Genomic DNA, 24,404 nt, shown 5'->3' on the forward strand with positions numbered 1-24,404 from the left:
ACCTTATTTTGAGCTATGCTTATTAAAAAATCATATAATTCCTCCATTCACATTGTATTTAAAAAAATATTTTACAACTGTTTTGTGAAACAAACAATAACCAGAGAATAATGTAGGTAAATAAATAATACTCTCAGAGAATATCTAAGATTCCAATAAACAAATTATATCATTCAAAACTGTAAATTAGAATGTACGTTTTTTGACTATAAGTCTTTTTATTATTATGGTAATATTTATTTGCAATATGGTAAAGAGTTATAATGGTCGATATTTAAGGAAAAACTGATAAAATAACACTTAAATTTTTTGTTCGGATTTTTTTTAAGTCAATTACATTTGAATGTATAGTGGTTTACGCTGAATACGTGTAATTTTATACCCAACAAGTAGTTTTCATTTTAGGCACCAGAATGAGTTGAATTGTGGATTTTGGAATAACGAGATAAAAAATACCTATTTATGAAATAATTCGAAAGATTACAGTTTTAGCAGTTTCTCTATTCGTATGTTTAATTATGCATTTTATTGATTTATCATATAAATTCAGACATTATATTAATTATGATGTCACTCAATAATTTATTACTATGTATGTTAATGTTAAAATTAAACGAAATATTCCTTTTGTATATTATTTTTACAATTTTCGTTACGTGAATAAAAAAAATCATAGTAACACATGTTTTTATCTTATTTAAAATTTCCAAAAACTGATAGTTTGCTCCGGTATGGACAGGCAGGGAGTGTCATCTTTCCAGGAAATCTTGTGTTAGTATGCGTTTGCTGACCAGGATGTAAGGTTGAATGTTTTATTTGTGTTTTAGTAGTACTTTACCTGTTAATTGTGTAATTAATAGGAATTAATCTATACGAATTTCATATTACAATAATATTTATCTATTGTGGGAAAATTTCTTGGAAATTTGCAGGTAAGTCGCAGGGTTACAAATTAGGCTATTTGTTTTATTCGTTACCGATTTAACTCCCTAAAGAGTTGCACATTATTACCTTTTGAATTTTCTTAAACCTTTTTCTCTCTCTTTTTTTTTTGTGGAACTATTTCTATTAATTTATTAGGTATTTTTTAAAACGAATAATTTGTTTGTAGGTTATATTATTGAAAAATATTTGGATTACGTTCATATAATTAAGGATTTAATTCAAAGAGGACTTGCTCCTCCTGTACGTTGTTTCTTTGTATGCATTTGCATATCTGCCCCACTTTGACTTTTAAATATGCAACTCTGCCAAGGACTTGAAATTTTGCGCAAATTTTAAAAATTATTAATTTACTTAGTGAAGAATTTACGTAGTAAATAAATGAGGGATGCCGTTCTATGTAATAATAAATTTCCTTTTTCTTAATCGATTCGGATGGATTTTGACTGAACTTATTAATTTTTACCCTGTAGTCAATAAAAGAGTAATTAAAGAGCGAAAATTTTGTTTGAAAAAAGTAATTTAAAACCTTATTACTTGTTTTCATAATTTTATATGGCAGTATGGATGCACTTGAATATTTAAAGGCATTTATTAATGTTAAATATTTAATAAAATTAGAAGTTATGGATTTGAAATTATTCTGTTAGGAGAAGTAGTAAGTACTGATTTCATTCTCAGTTGAAATTATTTAATATTTCTTGATTAATGAATATATGTTAGTCAGTTTGGGGGGGGGGGATTTGGAATTACAAAAGATGCAAACTTCAATTGAAACATTAAATTAAAAAAAAAATTAATTTAGTAATTTGAAGTGGTGTGGTTAATTAATATTCCTACTAACATTTTCAAAATTGTTTTCTAGTTAACTTTTATAATTTGTTTCTGCTTGAGGAAATTGTCAGGCTAGCATCAGTATATACTTAAAATTCTGAGCATCCATTGTCTAAAATTTTAAGGCAAGTTGATATCAGTTTTGTACCAAATTTTGTACCATCATGCATGTATGCTTTTTACCTAATTTCTGTTATACTGATTGCAAACCCTGCTTCAGTTCCTTGATCATTTTATTAGCATCTGATTACTCACTCCCTAGTAACTTAGTCAGTGAATTCTTCAGCAGTAAATTAGAACTAAATATCTAAGTAAAGAACAGTTTTTCATGGAGATTTCACTTTTGACAAGAGTCACCTTAAACATGAGAATAATTGGGTTATTAGCTCCTCAGGTTGGACAAACAAATTAATAAAGTATAGTTAGAATAATAAACTAGCAAAATGGTAGGTTTTTAAAATACTACTACTTATGCCAATCATAATATAAGGAAACTTGATCAAAAATAAATTATTAAAAGATATTTATTTTTATCATATTTACTTTAATAAAGTTGTTTAAAAATGTTTTATCTCTTGATTTAAAAATTTAGTTGGTGATTTTTTGAAATCCTTTATAAAGAATGTGTTGTGTAAGTAATAGGCATTATATTAGAATCTATTCACTTATTCTCAGCATTACCATCAAAACGACAGCCTTTCCAGGAAATGATTTCTCAACCTCTAATAAACTGAAGATTCTTTAAAAAATATAACTGCTTTTTAACATATTTTTATTAACATGAGTTGTAATACCAGCATTATGGTTTAATTTTTTTTTTTTGCAGTAATGTCATTGTGGATGAGAACTCAACAGCTGAAAGGGAATGCCTTTCAGCAGATCAGAGCTGTATATGGTGACCAGTTCCCTATTGAAGTTCGACATTTTCTCGCATCATGGTTAGAGGAAAGAATGTGGTAAGTAGTTTAATTGAAGTAATGCTCACAAGCATAATAGTTAAAATTATTAACTAATAGAGCAGAATATAGAATGTACAAATTCTTATATCCTATTAGGATTTATCAGATCTTAATATTTATTTATGATTACAAGAAAATATATAATAAAAAAGAAACTTGTAATTACTAAATTATTATAAACCACAAAGTATAAGATGTCTTGCTCCTAAAGGCTAAACCTATTTCAGGATTTAATTTCAAAACTAAAAGAGTAGCTTAACAATAGTAGAATGCAGACTAGCAAAGTTATTAAAAATTGAAGTTTTTGTTTCTTTCCACATAATATTAATTTCTATTTAACCTTTTTAATAATAGCCCTTACGTCAAATCATGGCTATAAAAGTTTCTAAAACAAATAAAACTTGAAGCTCTAATAAAGAAATAGAAGTAAAACTAAATGGAATAGAAGATAATAAAAACAAACAATGTGCATACTAATCCTTACTTTAAAATACCCCCTCTATATTTAACTTCCAATATTAAAAGATTAGATACAAAAAATATAGAAGTAAAATAAAATAGAATGAATTTAATTCATTATCATTCCTTCCAGATTGGGTGCTAATTAATAGTAATATTAATTGAACACAATATAATACTTTCTATATAAAATCCTAAAGATTTAATATATAGTCTAGCATTACAAGTCATACGAATACACGCGACATACATTCATGCATTCATGTTAACCCATGAAAAAATATATTAATGCTATTCAAGCACAAAAAAAATCCTAAATTTAAATCCCCTTAAGTTTAAAAATACAATATATATTACTAAAATTAGAATTTAAAAATTAATATTAAACAATATCAGGTAAAGAAAGTATATTCTATGATTGGATTTTTAGTTCGAGGATCATTCAGTAAGGATCAATCCATTTGAAATGACACAAGGCTGGTTGCTTGACCAATTCAAACAAAATTAAAAATTATCTACTTGTTTCCTACATCTCTCAGCAGTATCTTAAAGCTGTTTTTTCAATTTTTTATAAGCAGTTTACCTGTGTTGGCCATTTTTGTTACAGTGTGCACGCCTATTTTTGTAATTTTAAGGGTTTACATAAAAAAATCATAACTAAAAACTATTGGTCCTGGAAGGATGAAGCAAAAAGCAAGTTATTCATATTTTCTCAAGGTAAAAGATAGGTCCAGTGGTTTATTTACCTATCTCCCCTCTTTCTATGAAATTCTCTTTCTATGACAAAGTTGAACATGAAAAATGGTGAAATTTCATTATTGGTAATTTTTTTCAAGGGGTAGGGATGGCATACAGAGTTTAAATTATTTTTTTATATGTAGGTATATGCTAGTAGTTTTACCATAAATAAAATTAATGGTGATAACACCCCAAATTTTTTGAAAGCTAAGTTTTTTAAAATTTAGTTTTCAAAAATTATGTTTTTGTAGGTGTTCATGGCGAATAAAAATGTTTCTTGTATATTGTATTAATAAAAAAGTTATAACCTCTCAAAAATCATGGAACACCTGTTTAAAGCAATACTATTTTGACTCGCTAAATAAGTGCACCAAGCGGGTTTCTTGTCTTCTTCCAACTTCAATATTTTTGTACTTATTACTGTAGTTGAAATAGACTTGTTTGAACCATTCAACTGCAGTGTTCACATTAAACAGGCGCTTGAGGTCATTTCCAGTCAGGGAAATTCATGTTCTAACATGCTCATTTGTGCTTGTTGCATCATTTAGCTTTGCAATTACAAACTGGTCAGTCTGACATTAATCAGTGCTCTGTTCACATCTTTACTAAGTGTCTCAAATTTCATCCTGTGTTTGGAAGTGTTTATTAAATAAAAAAAATTTATTTAATAAATATTATTTTTATGAATTCAAAAATTCATAAACATTTAGGGATAAGTATGTAACCATTAATGTTATTTATAGTAAAACTATTAACATATACCTACATATAAAAAAAATATTCTAACTTTGTATACCATCCCTCTTGAAAAAAATTACCAATAGTGAAATTTCACCATTTTTCATGTTCAACTTTATTGGTAATTTTCTCCGGAAAGAAGAGATAGGTAAATAAACCACTGGACTAATGTTTTACCTTTAAAAATATGAATAACTTACTTTTTGTTTCATCCTTCCAGGCTCAATAGTTTTTAGTTACGATTTTTTTTTCTGCTAACCCTTAAAATCCCAAAATAGGTGTGCTCACCGTAACAAAAATGGCTGCCACAGGTAAACTGCTTAAATAAAAAATTTAAGTTTTCAACTCCTAAAACATATAGGGAAAAATTGGATAAGTTTAAGTTTTTTTTTTAATTGGTTAAGCAACCTGCTTATGTGTTTTTGTGACACTTCAAATGAATTGACCCATAATAATTAAGGAGATAAATAGGATCAGTGGAAAAACTATCTAATGGAATAATCTGAAACTGTATTGGTTTTAAATTGGCATCCCTACACAGAAAATATCATTTGTTTGAAAAGAATCTCCATTTTATAATCACTTTTAAAATATCAGCTTCACTTGAAAGTGTACAGTGGAAGAACAGCGTGCTGTGATGAGATTTTTATTATCTGAAAGAGGTTGGTGTTTTTATTTTTGGAAGACTGGTGGAAGCTTCGACTGACTTTGCAAAATCACATTAATGATTTTACTTTTGCAAGGTTATACATTTAAATTTGGGAAATTGCTGAAATTGTTCACTAAGGTGAACAGTTCATTACTACTGGAATAAGAAAGCTTACAGAAAGAAGGGACAAGTGTCTAAATGTAGCGCAGGATTATGTTGAAAAGTAGCACAAGTTTCATTGTCTTATAGTAATTTTTTTTCATTTCTCTCTTAAACTGTGAACTATGAATTCATTTTTCGTAACACTTTTATTTTTTTATTATAAATATCCTTTCATATGTTATTTTTGCTACAAAATGGTCTTTATATTATTTATTGAAGTCGTATGTAAAAACTAGCGTGAAAATTCAGCGGGTGCCACTTGACATAGCTAGGCACTGCCGTCTTGCTGGGCACAAGCCACAATTGCCATACAGCCCCGCTAGGCGTTCTCATTGTCTGTTTAGAATCAAGTATACAACTCTTTAATCATATTTATTTGATGAAACTTTCTGCAAACCTCTTTTTACAAGAAATTGAAATTTCTACATTTTCTCATTTGCAACAAAGTCTTTGTTATTCACAGAGTGAATAAACCAATTTATTGACAGAAACCTATCACTTCTTATTGATCCTACACAAGTTCATTTCTCATATTAGAACTCGTTTCCCATTACCGACATTTTCCTGACAATATATTATAGTCAGACATAATTAATATACCAAGACATCTTTTATTTATTTCTTGGTGATGAAAGAATATGGGTTATTTGTGAAAAGGGCGTAACAGTTAGCCTCAGTTACCAATGCATTTAGAACCTTATCATCAAAAAATAATTCAAAAATATCACATGGAGACATTTCATGATATTTCATATAATTATTTTACGTGATGATGTTTTAGGCCTCTTTGGAAGACAGGTCGTTGAAGTAATACTTCTGTAATTATTAATGACTTAAACAAGAAGAGCTATCTGAATCATTAATGTTGACTAACAGGTATGTTTTGAAGTACAAAGCCAATAGACTCATCAGCTTCAATTCTCTGTGAATTAGAAAAAACTACTTCAGCTCCAGCAAGTAGCTTGATTTTTGCTCAAGTTATTTATTAGTCCACTATCGTCTTCATCAGCTGAATCTTCATTTAAATGTACCGTGGAATCAGGTGGTTCAGTAAATATAAATTCAACAAGAGGAATGGGAATTTCACCTAGTATCCTCAATATTTCATTCACGTTAAGAGACCTGAAAATTGCAATTGCAAATTAGTTTCACATATATATTTTGTAAATAACCATTAATAATAAAAAAGTTATTGCTTCCACTCATGTAAAAAGATTTTGAGATTTGTATAGTTATAAATATCGTATGGGTAGAACATTAATACTTTAAAGTATCTTTCTTGCGTTATATCTTTTTTCATGACAATTCTTATGTTTTTCTGCTTTATTATGGTAGAATTTAAATTTGAAATTAAGTCTTCCTGGCCTACCGTGACTTGTTTTATTCTACAATATAAAAAAAGTATAATGTTATCATTATCTTAATTGGAGGATATATTTTCCAAATAAAGTAAAATAGTATTAACATACTATTTAATTTAGGCTTAAATTGTTAGTATAGTGGGATTTCCAATTTAAAAGATTATCTAACTGTATTCCTATTTAATCTCAACACAATAATTGTTATATGAACTTTGTTTATTTACACAAGTTAGACATTTTTACAATATTCAAAGAATAAAAATCAGCCCATAAAGAAAAAATCAGTTTAGTTTTTCTGAATATAGAACTACTTTTAGGTAGATTTCATTAGAAAGCTACTATTGTAATGGATACCATGATTTGACTTCCGGAAAATTGAGGCATATCTTCGCATTTCACATCCCCCAGACTCCATAACCACCGTCAGCTCAAAAGTTTACGTGTACATATATATTTCACTTTCTTGTGGACACAATAACTGCTGCAATTTTGCGCCAATCACTTTCAAATTGTTCTTTACTCGTCCCAAAATCTTGGTTGAGTTCATTAACGGCCAAAATCGAACCATGGGGTGCAAATGGTGGGGCTTTTTTGAAAAAACGAAATATCGCTATAACTTTCTTATTAATTAAAATATTGATTTCATTTAAAGTTCTTACTATTCTTTAGATAGGGGCTTAAAACTTTATGTAAGTAAAGTTTTTCGCCAACCATTGGCCCAGGAGTGGAAAAAATGGGGTTTTGAAGATTAAAAAAAATCATACCTCTCTTAATAGACACAGTATTGAATTGGATTAAAATGGTCGGCAGTCCAAAATTTAATAAAACTAAATAAATTGAACTCTTAGATAAATTGTGTGAATTGAAGAGCAGATGATTAGAGCTTATAATGAAATTAATTAATGTCCTTCTGCAAAGTAGTAGTGGAGGGTCCTTACTTAATAGAAAATGACAGCTTCCAGCTTGGCTCAGTTTGGACTAAACTTCATTTAAAAATTGAATGTAAGTTTTTTCAAGTGGTTCTACGATCTTATTTGTGTATCTACACTCATAGCAGCCAAGAGGTGATTATGCCAGTTTCACACTTTAAGAGGTACCTGTCATGTTATTTTTTTCTTATATATGTACTAGTGCAGATAATTTTTTTATATATCAGCCACATATTAGGGACCATTATTTCTTTTTTCCTTATTTCCTTCATTTTTTCGGAATCCTTTTGTTTCTGTATGTTTTATTGTGATGAGTTTTTATTACGTAGCATTTATAATAATAATGTTTATAAGAATCTGAGCAATAAACAGAAGAATTTCATGTTCAGTGATTATTATTTCATTTTATATAACAATTACTAAACAAAAATTTTTTGTTTCATAAAATTTAAAAAAATTAAAATTATAAATAAATTTATTTTATTTTTTGATTTGCTTATTATTACACATTGAGAATATTTATATTTTGTTAGGGTTTTTTTTTAATTACCATCCTGCGGATTTGTAACAGATATACTAAAAACTGTTATATTCTAACAAAAAAATCAGCAAACATAAAATTCATGTAGTTTCTTCTAGATTCTCATAAATTCTCTATAATAAAAAAAATCATTGCTTTAACTTAAGAAAATATTTACTAAAATACAAAAATATTTTTAGAAAAAATAACACAAACCAGAGTCCTCTCGATTATTAGACTGATCGTTTGCCAACTGACTGATTTGTTGTCGCTTTTATGACTGTGGATGTCTAAAGGAAACAAATAAGTTAAGCTACTCAAAATCTTTTAAGTGGAGTTTACTCCAAAATTGAGCCAAGTTGGAAGCTGCCATGTAGGATTTAAAGAAGAAATCTCTGTCCTACCAATTTGCAAAATGACATTAATAAATTCTATTGTAAGCTGACCAACTAACCCTTTGAGTACCATTTATTATTTAATAAATAATTTCCATCAAACAAACATACTGCTCTTTTGCATGAAAGATGATCATCAATCATTTTATAAAGTTTGAATTTTCTAAAATTATCCTTTCTTTAACCCTCTAAAAAGAAATGATTCTGTTTGTGGATATTATTTCAAAAAAAGTATTCCCTTAACTTTGCAAAAACAGTAAAATAAATTTATAGATAAACATAAAAAATGTAATTTAAATGTTTATTAAAAAAAAAAAATTGTAATTATTTATGAAATATTTATAGATACAGTTCCAGAGAAAAATTTTCAAACCATCTGAAGTTCCTTCCCCCATATATTTCAGATTGCCCTATTTTTAATTGCTCTCATTTTCAAATATTTAGGAAACCCATCTTGTATGTGGACAAATAGCATATTGGATTTGTGTTTTGTTAGTGTTGAATAAATTGATACATGGGTTCACTCTCATTGTTCTGTTAATAAATTATTTATTGGTTCTAGTTTGGATCATTTGGTTAATAACATAAGTTTTTTAGAAAAAAATTTGTTTTAGTAAAATTTTGTTGATAAAATAAAATAATTTTTTATTCGTGTATATAAATTTTTTTTTAAATTTCAAATGTTTAAGTTCATATTAAATTACATTTAATTACAAATATAGATAATAATCTAGAAATATCTGAAATAAATATTAATAAAAAAATGTAAATATTTAAAAAAAACATTGCTTTTATCATTATAGTTGTTATACTTATAAATGAATAGTTAAATTTTGAACATGATGAATATTTAAATTTGTATTACTGTTGTAATAGCAAGCTTAACTATATTTATCTTAATTGATTATGAAAACTACTAATTTTTACATATGATTTTAACGTTTAACCTGATATAGAATTTTAGTCACTGATGATGAATCCATGGATTCAAAAAGCTCTATTTTATTAATAAAGAAAATCTATTTATTTTGTGTCAATACACAAAATAATAAAAATACTAGTAATTCAGTCTGTCTTGGGCCTTCCATATAAATTTTTATTCATAATCAAAATTTAATCACAATTCATTAAATATTTTTTTTTATTTCTAATGAATTGTTTCTCTTTTGTTTTTTTCATGCAGGGTGGAAATAGAACCACAAAATCCACAACATGAACAACTTGTAAACAACCTTGTTGAAGACTTAGCTCAAGAATTAGAAGCTAAAGTACAAACAATGACTTCAGAAGCTGTGTTAGTGGCAAAATGGAATCTGCTTGAAGCAGCAAGAATGTTTAGGGTAAATAATTTACTTTTCCAACTGTCATGTTATTTATTTTATTATTAATATTGTTAATATCTATTTTTTTACTTATTTGTATATTTATTTTAAAAATTGATTACAAAAAAAACAGTTATGTAACTTGGTTACCACCATAGTCAAATAACTGCACAAGGTTTTACCTACAAATAAATAAAAATTATATAACTAAAACCTCATGTGAAACAGTAATCATAACAATACTTTAGTTAATAATATTATACTACAGAAACAATTATTTTATTAATAAAAAGAAAAATAATTACATTTCATAAAAAAAATTATAAAGTAACATTTAAAAAACATGAAAAAAATTGTGATAAACAAAGGCAAAGCACAATAAATGAGAAGAGAAATTATAGTCTACTATAAAAATCAGGAATTCTTGTGATGAGACATAAGACAAGGAACAAACCAGCACCTAATCAGTGCATAAACTTGTAATTCGACTGTATATCAATTCTGCCAATACTTATTTTTTGGTGGTAGGAGTTATAAATCAGCATCTCATGACACGTCTTTCAGATACACATAAAAATGTGTGTGCATGTAGTATCTGCATGTGAAACATATAGAATGCATTGATAAATTAAGGATAAAAAAGATATCATTTTTTTATCTATGTGAAAGAATTGGTGAACAATTGTATTTGGGCTCGCTCCAATATTCTATGGAAATGGATTGGCAGAAAACCTGTCAGTCCAATTGTAAAAGTGTATAATAGTAGAGGTTTTTAAAAAAAAATGATGTAAGAGTGGTTTTTAAATAAATTAGTATTTACAAAATTCTGGTTTAAATTTGACTGAACCCTGTTTATGTGGTTAGTTTTAAATTTATTGTGGTTATAATTAATTTAGAGTTAATTTTTTTCAGTCTCGATATAGCCAGTGCCCTCAGATATTATTTGAAATTATTAGAAATTGTTTGAACGCGGAATTGAGACTTGTGCAACAGGCTGAAAATGATGTAAGTAATGTAAACAAAAGTTAAAATAAGTAAACCATAAATATAAGTAATCTGGATTCTAAAGCTATAAGCAAGCATTTCTGTTTTCATTTATTAAATTTATTCTACATTTATATTTTATTCTTTTTGAGAGAATCTTTTAATGCAGGTTATTCTCAACACATCAGTCAAATAAATTACAAATAAATCTTTTACTTGTGTTATTGCTGTTTATTGTGTTGAATAAAACATGTATGTAAAATTGTTAAAATAAATAAATTGTCCAGTTTTGTTAAATTGAATTTTGATATCCATACGATCTATATTTAAAAAAAAAAAATCTTGACAACATAACCTCACTTTTTCTTTGAGGTAAAAAGTATAAAAAACTATGTTTGGACTATCTTTCAGTGTACATTTAGCTTTTGCACACACCATTGTTGTTGCTGAGAACACTGAGTTTTGTGGTACTGGTGTTTGAATTAGTTCTTAAAAGATTGTTTTTTAGTTTGTTCAAAGAAGGTGTTTTTAATTGTGTTTATTTTTTGTATGTGTATAAGTCAAGTTGTCAAAGTATTCTTGTTTGTGATCTTTATTATTTTCATGTTGTTTCTTCATGTGTAGTTGCAAAAGTGGATTCATTCATTGTGGATCTATTCAAAGTGGAGTGAAGTGTTCTTTGTATCATTGCGATATGTTCTGCTTTATCCTATGTTAAATTTATTGTGGTGTGAGAATTCAAGATTCTTTACCCATCTAAATAACATTTTTTTATTTGATGTTGTATGCAATATTAAAGCCTGATTTCTTGAATTTGTGAGCAATTTTTCAGTGTGTGGTGGGTTGTTAATAAAATTGATAACAATAGCTTTGTTGAATTTGTGTATCTTGTTCTGTTTATTGTGTAGGACAGCGGTTCCCAAACTTTTTTGAGTCACAGCACTCTTTTTCAATTAACATTTTTCCATGGCACCCTACCTTAAGTAAAAGTGTGACTACTCATAAGTAACAGATAAAAATAAATAAAACTCTTGTATCTTCATTATTTTTTTACTTTATTAACATTAAATTAATAATTCTAAATGTCTTAATTCAGTTAATTATAAAGCTTTCACAATATTTTGTTGCGCCCCTATGAAGAGACCATGGCTCCCTGGCGCACTGTTTGGGATCGCTGGTGCAGGAATTAGTGCTCTAGTGTCTGTTGAGCTCATTTGCTTTAACTGTATGTATATTTTATTTTGTATAGTTAATCATTGTGGTCATTTTGTAAAAGTGAAATCTATGTAGTCTGTACCATGGTTTTGAGTTTTGCTATCTTGTATGGTATAAAATGATTGGAAGAGTTGGATAATGTATGTCAGTTGTAGTTTTTCTGTTAATGTTGAATGCATGTTTGTGTTTATATTTCAAGGTTGTGCGATGAAGAGATTTATACTGCTGTCTGTTTTATATCCAGATTTATATGTATGTTTTTGTGAATTTCACATGTGTGTGTGTAAAACTTTATCATGGTGGGGAGGAATTTATATCTGTGGTGGTGTTTTTATTGTTTAGTTGGATTATATTATCTATGTATACCAGTAGATTATTTTGGGTGTCAAGAGTTTGTTTGAATTTTTTTTTAAGCGTTACACATTGCACAAAGCTTTTCTCAGTAATGCAAAGAACATTTAAAAAACTTCAACACTGAATGCACTTTCACAGCTCACCTCGTTGAAACAAACAACACTTGCACAAACATCAACAATGACAAAATAAAAATCTTATGTCTAAACATCAAACAATGTAAACTAGATTTTTTGAGTTACTCAAGATGTACAAAAACATGTAAAAACATTCTAAATGAACAAACACAGACAAGAAAAATCTTTTAAAACCTAACTCAAACATGATCGCCATATCCAAATGGCATCACTACATTCAACATTTCCAGTTGTAATCTGAAGATGTATAACATAGAATAAAAGCTCTCTCAAATACAGATAAATATTTTACGACTCTCATCTTAAACCAAAGTACTCAATCAAAGAAAAAAAAATATATATATGTCTGTATCAGTGATCTTATAAGTTATTTTTAAGATTATTTTTCTGTACTGAAAATGAATGCTGTTTTTAGGTTTTTAATGATAATATTAAAGTCTGTTAAGTTAAGAAGCTGAAATTTTACATTACCCATTATCCTTTGATCACAAACCTTTTTTCTTTATAATAAAGATTTATTAATTTTATTGAGACTCATTTGTAAGACTTATATAAGTTTGCTGTCTACTATTTAAAAATTAATGAATGACCTGTTTACATAACATATTTAGATTTCATCAAAGGAAAGGGAAGTGATAAATTCTTTTTCATTATCTTGCTTTTTTGTTGTCTTTTTAATTCAACTACATTATCCCATTATTAAATAAAAACAAATACAGAATTTCCAGTTATTGAAATTCAAGTTATTTCATAATTTATAATGGAATTTTTATTTATATAAGTTTCACATTTATATAAAAATACTCATAAGGAATAAATCTGAATTCCCGAAAGCTACTTCCTATAAAAATTTGTTATGTTTAAAATAAAAATAGTATAAAAATTAATAACATAATATCTACTTAACACATTTGTAAAAATGCAAGGACTTAACAGAAATTCAGAACTTGTTTCTTTTCTTAACTTACATTACTTCTAAAGTTAAAATTTTGTTTTGCAACTGTGTAAGTATTATAATGATGTGTATATATATTTTATATCATAGATAAGTAATTTTTTTCTTGTAGAGGGAGTGTGGGTATCAAAAATACCAATTAACTTGAACATGTATTCTGGGAAATACTGTTGTCCTGACATAACCATGTAAAGAAATTCATTTTGTTAAAAGAATCCTTAGTTAAGGAAATCTGTTTTGTTTTGAGTATCTTTTTTAATCTTTGTTATAATTTTTGTAATTTTTTGTGTTAATGTTAAAATAATGTGATAGTTTCAGGGTAACAATTGGCTAGATCAGGGTATGAACATGATGACCGATACAACTGCTGACATATTACAAGAAATAGATTTATTGCAATCACAGACACATAAAACAAATTGTATGTTACAGCATTTAGAACAGGAACAAGAAGCCTTTGCACTTAAATTTCATGAATGTAGTAAAATTGCAGGTATAGTAATTAAGATTTTTTTTTAAATTTGTATTATTAATACCTTTGCTGACTTCCATGGCATTTTTTACATGCTACAAAATTTATTTCTTTTAGCAGAAAGAGAAGAGTAGCCATAAATGTGATTAGATCAATAATTAAGAGAGAGATTAAATAAAATTATTTGTTAGAAGTAATTCTAGGTCTCATTCTCAAATTTTAATTAATGCCAGAAGCAGTAATTGAGTTCTGCTAAATTGATTACTGAATTTTTGCAATATATATTTGTAACTGTTTGATAATTTTTTTTTCCCAAATCATTTCATTTAGTTGCAATAGATCATTATTAGTAATTGCATTTGTAATAAAATCATATTACAAAACTGGTGGTCATTATAAAGCTTCATTATTAGAATTTTCAGCAAAAATTGATAAGGTTTTCAACAAAACTTTTCTGAAAAATCTAAAGCTCACTTTCATCTAAATAGTTATGTTAACATATAGTACTTTCTCAACTGGGCTTTGCTTATTACACCAATGATCAATGTGCAGTGAAAAAGTGAGAGATAAAAAGATTATAGGGCCGTCTTTTTTTTTATGTAGTGCATACAACCAAGAATATTGGGGTTTTAAAACCATTTTATATCTTAATTTTGTTCTTACCATATTGGTTAAATCAAGTACATCATTAGATGGCAAAGGCACATATATATCATCCTTTATAAAATCCCAAAGAAATTAGATCACAATTAAACATTTTACAGAACACATATTGAACTGTTGCAGATTCACATTTAGCAAACTGCAAAATATAGTAGGATTTCTGTTTCTGTTCAGGAGTTGTCATATTGTGTTATTGCACTTTCAAGCAGAAAGATAAGGAATCATTATATGCCCATGCTCACAACTAAAAAACTGTCCTCTTTGATTCTAGTTTTAAATCTACACTGTACACCTCATCCAAGTGATTTAACAAATTAAAACATTTTTTTTTTGTACTTCCGGTATATTATGACAACCATGTGATTTGTTTGGCTTCAAAATGATATAATGATATAATTGTGGAATTGAAGAGGTAGTGGTAGTTATTAGATAATTTCAACCAGTTGGAGCAACAGCCCATAGTCCAAGAATGTTGATTACTGTTTTATAAGCATAATATTTTATAATGTTGATATACTGTTTTATTTTGGAAACGCATCATGTCTTGGAATGATAATATGATATGGTTTCTAGATAACCAAACTTTTCATCTGTGATTTCTTTTTTCATTTATCTCAACATTAATAACCTGAAGATTTGTGAAGAAGTGATCTTTATTAAAGTATTTTAGTTCAGCAAATTTTTACTATCATTATCTTTTACTGTTTACACTATCTACTTTATTGTCTTTATGAAATGATTTTTGTAAAGTACATGATCAATAGCATAGATTTTGTTTTTTGAGAGATATAAAAGCAAAAAATAAAAGTAACTTTAATTTTTTTCCGCTCTTTTTATAAGACTTTCAAAATAGATATTACAATATGATTGCTGTTGTTTACATTGTTATCCATGCCCTCTGTTGTCATAAAACTCACAGTACATTGCAAATCTAATGACTACATACTTGATTACAAAGCATTTTCTTTGGCTTTCAGTGGCCAAACAACAGCTAGAAGCTCAGTCACCACAGAATATTGATCTTCAAAACCAGATGAAAGAACAACATGAAAACTTACAACAACATTTAAAGCAGAAGGTATGTAATATCTTTTATTTAGAGTTGTATTTATGTGGTTTTTTCTTTTTTTATTCTTGCCCTGATTTTGCTTAGTAGAGTTGTAAAAGTTATAGATACAAAAATATTTTTTAGTGAATGAACACAGTTTGTTATTGGATTCAATATTTGTGTATGTGAAAACATTTTGTCTCTGATTTGGATTAAGCATCAATAGGGGATTACAAAAATATATGATTGCCCTTCGGGTTACCTCTAAATGGTCACCAAAGTTAATATTCTATAATCATTACGCAATAACGATTTAAGCTATCATGTCTGTTCAAACGCTAATTGGTTTACTAAATGAATGGACTATGTAAATATCAATTTTGTAAATCAAGTCTAAGACCCCAAAATGGTATAAAAATAACTAATTATTGAAGAAAAAAAAATTATGTCATAAAACTTCCAAAACACAAGATAAATAGATTATATTAACTCAGCAAATGTTGGTTAAGTAAAAATTAGAGATAATAACTTTGCTCCAAATGAATTAATAATTGAGGAAATATTAGTAGTAATAATAATAATGATGATGATAATGTTGATTTGACAGTCTTACTAGATTTTTCAATGATAACTGGTTTCATATGACTTAAGTTTTGTATAAAAAGAGAGCCCTTTATCGATGCGCTACAAAATTAGATTGAAAAATTGAGGTTTGTATCTTACAAAATTTATTTGTAACATAATTTGGTACAAAATTTATTTGAGAAATCCTGTAGTAATTAGAGTAAATCACACATAAGCTATTTTTCATGTTTTGTAGTATTATGATTTCAGTAGTTTATTACTCATTGATAAAAAAAAGAGACTTTTGGACTTTTTGTTTGTAGGACAGATCGTAAATCAATATGTTTACCAAAAATTCTTGAAAGACTGCGACAAAGAGTTGTTCATGTAAGACTAGCTGTCAAAGACAACTGGATGCTGCATCATGACAGTGCACCTTGTCACGTTGCAGACTTAATTAATGTGTTTTTGGCAAAGAAAAAAACATTCCTGTAGTTCCTCAACCACCATATTCACCTGTCTTGAGGCCCTGTGACTTTTTCCGATTTTAAAAAAACAGCTCAAAGGACACCATTTTAGAACAGTAGAAAACCAAAAAAAAATATTACCGACTATCTGAAGAATATTTAGGTTTCTGAGTTTCAACACTGCTATGAAGTGTGGGAAAACCATTTGAAGCGTTGCGTGGCTTCTAAAGGAATTATTTTGAAGGTGATGGGAGTCCATGTATAATTGGATTGAAAATAAAAAGTTTTTCTGAAGAAGTCTCATTACTTTACAGACCTCATCCATGTGTGTGTTCGATGTTTCACACCTTATATCTCCAGAACTACTTGACCGATTTTGACCAAACTTGGTCAGATTACTTCTATATGTGGGGCATTGATGCCATTAAATTTTCAACTTAAAAAGATCGAAGGGTGAGGCTGTAGCGCAAGGTCACCCTCAGTGTTTTGAGATTTCGCCTAATTAAGGTATTATTTTTATTAGGCACAATTGTTAACAACTAAAAAATAATATTTCCAAAAATATTTTTTGTAATATTACACCCCTACCGCAGAAAAGGCTGTAAATAAACTAGTAGCTAAGTGGGTGTAGTGTGTCATTAGTACTCCTTGTTTACTTTGTTGTAACATCACAGGTGAGCAGTTAAATAAATGAATAATAGTTACATTGTAAAAATGTATTTAAGGTGGCCGCTAGTACCACCACACCTGTGCAAATGAAATACGTATATGTGCATTGAATCATTGTTAATCATTGAATCAGTGTTAGAATCATTGACTTAAATAAAACAGAAAATATTATATTTAAATGAAATTATAATATTTTAAATTGTGTGTGTAATCTGTGCATCAGAAAAAAGCTGCATGATGGGAAAGTCCTACAGCTTTCCCATCACTTACTGGAATATGATGTTCATATTCCAGTCTCTTAACACCTTTTTGTTACGGATTCAAAACTTCAGAGCTATAGGTTTAGCTTTAAACAGTAAGCCAACAGGAAGACTAAAGTCGGTTAGTATACCAGAAAACATAGACCATGGCAGTCCAAGCAGTGGAATCTAGCCCCTGTTGGTTGGCTCATGAGCATGCAGTTGCACTGACTCTCTCAGATTGCATAATGGCAAATTTGTCACATAGATTTATACATCCACCCGTATAAAATTGCTATTGTACGGCAGCTAAAACCACAAGATTACGTACAATTTACAGCTTTCAGAGAATTATTGATTGACATAAGGAATGATGACTTGGTTCTTCTGATGAGCAATGAAGTATATTTTCACCTGACAAATGAAATTTTTACTACTGGTTACTTATAATCCTAAAGAGCTGCATCAGCATCTATTTCATAGTGACTGTTAGGTGTGGAATTACTAAAAATGCTGTCATTGGTCCATGTTTCTTTGAGGAAAACAGGCACATAGTCATTTTAAATGTAGAGTATTACCTCCCCATTCTTCAAACTTTCCTGATGCCTAAACTTTCAAGAAGACACATTACTCACAATCTGGTTTGGTACCAGAAAGATGGGTTAACTGCCCACAATGTACTATTGCAATGGATTATTTGAAGCAGAAAATTTTTACCAAAAAATCTCACTATGGAGACATTGTTTGGGGTGCTTATTCTTCAGCCAGCATATGTGATTTTTTTTGTGTGGTGGTTTCTTAAATCCAGAGTGTATGTGAATAAACCCTATAATTTGCATGAACTTTAAAGACTTGAAGATTACATGGTGAAATAAATTTTATGCCATATCGTTCATAATGTCCCTTCATAGACCCTGTTTAATGATCTTTTGGGTGAGATAATGATCACCCTTGTAGAAAATTGTAGTTGAGTGAAGTTAGTTTAGAGAAAAAATTTATTTTTTAAAAGCATTTTTCTGTGGAAGTATCTTAAATGATATATTTTAAATAAAGTTAATTATCAGGATGTAATTATGAAAAATGTGTTGAGTTCAACAGACTTGTGCTGAGTTGATGTAATTTACTGAAAATTGCCTGTGATGTGTTTTGAAATGTTATAATTAAAATGAAGACATTTTCATTTATATTTAGTCACCAAGACTAAGGCAGTTAAAAAAACTTTAGCAAATGTATTTATAATTTATACATAAAAACTTATTTGTCTGATGATAAAGTTGTGGACAGATGATAACAGTTCAAAGTCTAGTTGCTGGTCTGATCTGATGTCTTCAAAGCAGACCTGCAACATAACTTTGATGGTTATAAAAATGAGTCCTGAATTGGGTAATAAATGAGTCGGCTTTTTTTCTTTTTTTTTAAACTTAAACTTTTTTAACCCATCTTATTTTTAATTAAACTAGTTTTGGTATGAACAATTTTTTCAACAGCATTTCAGTTTATAATTTTTTTTTAATTTGATTATTCTGTTGTATTTAATTGAGAATGTGTTCAGTTTTTCACCTGGCATTGAATCAATAAAAATTGATAGACATTAAAGAGAATTTTCTGCCATTTGTATTTTTACATTTTTTTCTAGGCTACAAGTATAGTAAACCAACGATGTAGACTTTTAGATCTTTTAAAAGAAACCGTAACAAGATTATGTACATTACAGTCTCGAATATTAGATGATGAATTACTTCGTTGGAAACGAGAACAGCAACTTGCTGGAAACGGAGCAAAATTCAATAGTAATCTTGATACAATACAAGATTGGTAAGTAATTTACTGATCTTTCATTTTTCTTTTTTCAGATTTTACATTGTTAATTAGATTTAGAATTCATATGAGAGTTTAAAATAACTGCTTGAAAAAGATAATAAAATCTCATCTCCCAGTCAATAAAGTAAGTAATGCTTCAGCACCAGCTTCCATTCATAGAATTACAATTTGATCACAGAAAATAAATTTTAAAAACTTCTTTTTGAACTTACGGTTACCCAAAATAACAATATCTGTGAAAGTCTTGACAATGAGTTATAATAATATAATCACAGTATATTCTCATACCTGTGCACTTTGAATTTCATTATGTGAAAAGGAAAAAAGTAAACATAGTCTCTATATTTGCTAGCTACCATATGGTATTACCTATTAATTAAGTGTATATTATAATTAATCCATTATTTTAATGGGCGCTGCTTCACCCATTATTATAACTAATTGTCAAAGTTGTGTTTGCATTTTCATTTACTTGTTAGTTAGCCTCTATATCATTTACTACCCTAGTGTAGATTTAAAATTTAATTATCACTGTAGTTATTTTAAAATGAATGAAGAAGACTTCCTGGTTTTAATTTTACAGTATTTACAATTAAAGCCTTTGCAACTGACCTAAGAATCCTTCATTTTTAATAGCTTGTAGATAATACATCTGTATTAGTTTATAGTTATATTTGTTTAAAATTAAATATTTTGTCCTTGTTGCTTGATTTATTCATAATATGTGCCTGTGCATTTATAAAAAGATGTGGTTTTATAATTATTTGTGACCATACAGTGCAGGTGAAGTCGCAACGGGTGTTGCTAGAACTCATATGTGAAATGAATAAGTTTGCTATTAAAAAAATTTGCAGGTGAAGCCATGATGGAGGAATACTAATAAATGTATATATATTATATAATTTTGGGGATGAGTTTGGCCCACTCCAGACAGTAGCAGAATCATTCACTATATTCATCTACCCAATGGGCTTGTCATATTTTTCACTTTATCATGTCTTTCAAAAAGTTTCACTCATAAACATTGACAATTAAGCCAAAATAGTTATGATAATAATTTTGCTCTCTGTTAAGAGGTAACAGATGAAATAAAATTAAATTTTGACTGTTTTACTATTAGGTCCATTAGTATAAGGGTTTTACAAAAGTAAACTTAAAATAACAACCATTATAATAAAGAATCTTTAGATTTTTTTATTAAACATCTTTCTTCTTTTTTTTTTTAGGTGTGAAAGTCTTGCTGAAATCATTTGGCAAAATAGACAGCAGATTAAGAAGACTGAGCTCCTGATTCAGAATGTTCGTTTAAATACGCCTGTTAATATGATGGATCCACATGATGTTCCAAAAAGCCTAAATGCACAAATAACACAACTTCTTTCATCCCTAATTACTAGGTATTGTTTAATTTATAATTTTGTAATAATAAGGTTTTTATAAATAATTGTTTTATTAATTTTATTTTGTTCCTCCCCTTTCCCCCAATTTTATTCAGATCCCCTTAATATATTCTTTGTTGAAGCTGTAAATAGATTATTTAACAAAGTTTTGTAGTGATTCGTTTCATCTGTTAGTATGAAATTGGAGTTTTTCATGTATACTGTTAAATACTGAACTTATGCTTTTATGTTTAATAAAAAAATTAAGCAGATTGGTGGATAATCCTATTTGTCTGTTTTCCTATCTTTCTTTGCATCACAAGTTTGTAGACCAATCTGCAAGATGAATCTTAGCTCTAAATGAAATCTTAACTAAAATAACTAGATAGTAAATACAGGGTCATTCACGGGAACCGGATGTTTTTAAAATAATCATAAAAAATTGAATATTTACTTTAAAAAAGTTTCATTGGTACTGAAACACTTGTTAAATCAAAGCATTTGTTACTTACTCATGAACGAAAAATTACATCCGGCAAGTGATGTCCATTTTGGGCAATACATTGTTGTAGCCTTTCACGGTAACTGGCCTCAATTTTTTGCAGCATGTCTACATCAATCTGGGTGACGTGATGACGAATTGTGATCTTTAGGTCCTCCAATGAACGCGATTTATTGCCATACACATGCGATTTCAGAAACCCCCACAGAAAAAAATCACAACTAAAGTCGGGGGACCGAGGGGGCCAAGGAATGTCGCTGAATCTGGAAACGATCCGTCCCGGAAACAAGTTACGGAGAACAGCCATCGTTGCCCTCGCTGTGTGTACTGTAGCTCCATCCTGCTGGAATAACACATTTTGAAAATTGATTCCCTGGTTTTGTAACTCAGGGATGAAAAACATATTCAACATCACAATGTAACGATCAGCTGTTACAGTTACGGCAGCGTCATTCTTCAAAAAAATATGGTCCAATAACACCGACCTTTCCTATTGCACACCAGACAGTCACCTTTGGGCCATGAAGTGGTCTCTCGTGAAGTTGGTGGGTTTCTTTCTGCCCAATACCGGCAATTCTGTTTGTTGATGAAGCCATTCAGATGAAAATGGGCTTCGTCTTTCATTAACAATAACAAATTTTCATTTTCTTCAAAAATGGTAAGCAATTGTCTACAAAATTGTAATCGCTGCGTGAAATCTTGCTCGTTTAACTGCTGCACGATGGCTGTCTTGTAAGGATGGAAATGCAGGTCTGTATGCAGAATTCGTCTTACCGTACTTGTGCTCATTTGAAGCGCTGCTGAATGCCTCTGAATAGAGCGGCATGGGCTTCTGACAATGGCTTCCCTTACTCATTCGATGTTCTCCGGAGTGCTAGCAGTTCGTCGGGGACCCGGTGGTTTTTTCTTCATTATTGAACCACTTGTTCAAAGGTTGTTTACCCAATATTGTGTTACGAGAAGGGACACTTGCATTACGATGGATATTAAACTGACGGCGGAAATCTCGCTAAACAGCAATTACGGATTCGTCATTTCGCACAAAACTGTCATACGCGTACAGGCGTTGGTCTAGCATCCACGGCTCCATCACAACGACTGAAATGTAAATGCTATGAACAAAGGAAACATCAGACACCAGCCAGGTGCCCCTCCCACCACGAACGCCCGACTACAACCCACTTCAAAAACATCCAGTTCCCGTGAATGACCCTGTATATAATTAAAAATCCTGATTATTAAAATCTTGATCATAAGAGACTCCAATAGTTAACCTATCTTGCCCAAACCACTAATTTTATAATAAATTTTTATTTTGTAATAAATCGTTTTATTATAAAAACTTACCACATATTATAATGTCATATCAAACTGCTGTTGTCTTTTCAGTTTGTTTTTATGTGTATTAGTGTTTAGAAGATAGTTGTCATGAAAACCAAATCTCAGGTTGAAGTAACTACATTGATAGATCGTGACATAGAATACAGTAAAACAATTTGTATATTCATCCCAGTCATCCAAATTCCTGTATTATTGTAGAAGATTGTAATTGTAACATTGCAATTCCTGTCTTGAGTAGTAGATTTTTAATTAAAGAGTAATAGATTTTTCTTTTAAAGAAAAGAAAAACCTGTTAGTTACATACAATTATTGTAACAGACTAAAATAAATGTTGTAAAGTAAGTGTTTTGAAATAAACGTTTCCAAGTATAGAACTTTATCTTTTAAATAATCATAACCTTATTGTTCTTAATCTTAACTTTCATATTTATAAATTCTTGTGTGTTTTCATATTAAACTTTTAAAACGTATTGGAAACTTGTTTTATGTCATATGGTTTTCTATCACAAAAATTACAAATACTTATTTATGGAATATTATATACATCAATTCTTTCTTTTGATATATTTTTGCAATTTTCTTAGTTAACAAGTTTTTGTTCATCTGAATAAGAGCTGGTATTATCAGATTCTGTAAGTAGATGCAAACTGTATCACTCAGATTTAGTACTAATTACTTAATTTACAAATCTGTAAAAATTACACCATGTTTCAGTTTGTCATGCCCACATATGCAGTTGCTTAATGTTCCTAAACTTGATAAGCATGCATAGATTTTTACATTGAGAGAAAACATGCACCAGCTCTATAAATGTTTATTTCATTATCTGCAAGTGTTATATTGTGCATCAGCATGTATTAAGCAATCTTATGAGAGAATAATGTTAGTGGGGTATTCCATTTTAATTCACCAAATGATCAGTATATCATTATTTTTGATTTTGATAATATTTGGTATATAATAACTTCCAACCTTGTAGTGGCCAAAAAATATTTTTTTCTTTAGTAATAGACTATTTTCTAACTTGCAAACAGGTAAAAACAGCCATTTTCATCACTTTTTCCATGAGCTGTGTAGCACTTTTATTTTACATCATACAGAGGTCAAAAAGGGCTTTTTGGAAAGAGTAAAGATGTTCATCTTAGTGTACTCAAAATTCATTTTGTTACATAACCAAAACTTTTAATGTTTACTGAAGATATGTTTACAAATTGTTTTTTTAATTTTGGGTCTAAAATAAATAATGAAGGGGTTAGGGTAACAGGCTTATTTTTACCTTTTAAGGCTTTTTTAAATCTTAGGTACTAGTAGTACTTATAAAAGAAAAATTGAACTTTTGCAAAGTGTCCTCCATTAAAAAAAATGGCTGCCAAATCATAAGATTTTGAAAATGTCTCATTTTTTGGGCCCAAAAACCACATGTAGGACAGGTGGAAAAAATCTGAAATGTTTACAGTAGTAAGTACATTTTATATACTTTAAAACCATATAAAATTTATTTTGTTATTCAAAGGGGTTGACAAGTAATAAAGCCATCAGAACCGCTAAGAACACCGTTCCTTTTAACTGTAAATAACAAATCCAAA

At 28.9% G+C, this 24,404-nt stretch overlaps 1 protein-coding gene across 3 annotated transcripts in view; it reads left to right on the forward strand.

Moving 5' to 3' along the window:
• The first annotated feature begins 746 nt into the window (after positions 1-746).
• The window catches only part of Stat92E (Signal transducer and transcription activator Stat92E), a 111,554-nt gene continuing 87,896 nt past the window's right edge, over positions 747-24,404 (forward strand). For 2 of the 3 annotated variants that reach the window (XM_075365903.1, XM_075365905.1), the window contains exons 1-8: positions 747-932; positions 2,603-2,732; positions 9,870-10,026; positions 10,921-11,013; positions 13,966-14,146; positions 15,766-15,866; positions 19,412-19,590; positions 20,823-20,993. In XM_075365903.1, coding sequence (XP_075222018.1) covers positions 2,605-2,732; positions 9,870-10,026; positions 10,921-11,013; positions 13,966-14,146; positions 15,766-15,866; positions 19,412-19,590; positions 20,823-20,993 — 1,010 coding nt within the window. In that variant the 5' untranslated portion in view covers positions 747-932; positions 2,603-2,604. The remainder of the gene's footprint in view (positions 933-2,602; positions 2,733-9,869; positions 10,027-10,920; positions 11,014-13,965; positions 14,147-15,765; positions 15,867-19,411; positions 19,591-20,822; positions 20,994-24,404) is intronic. The other variant, XM_075365904.1, reaches the window with a different exon arrangement.

This window comes from Lycorma delicatula, chromosome 5 (genome assembly GCF_047948215.1).
Source record: "Lycorma delicatula isolate Av1 chromosome 5, ASM4794821v1, whole genome shotgun sequence".
Lineage (NCBI taxonomy): Eukaryota > Metazoa > Arthropoda > Insecta > Hemiptera > Fulgoridae > Lycorma > Lycorma delicatula.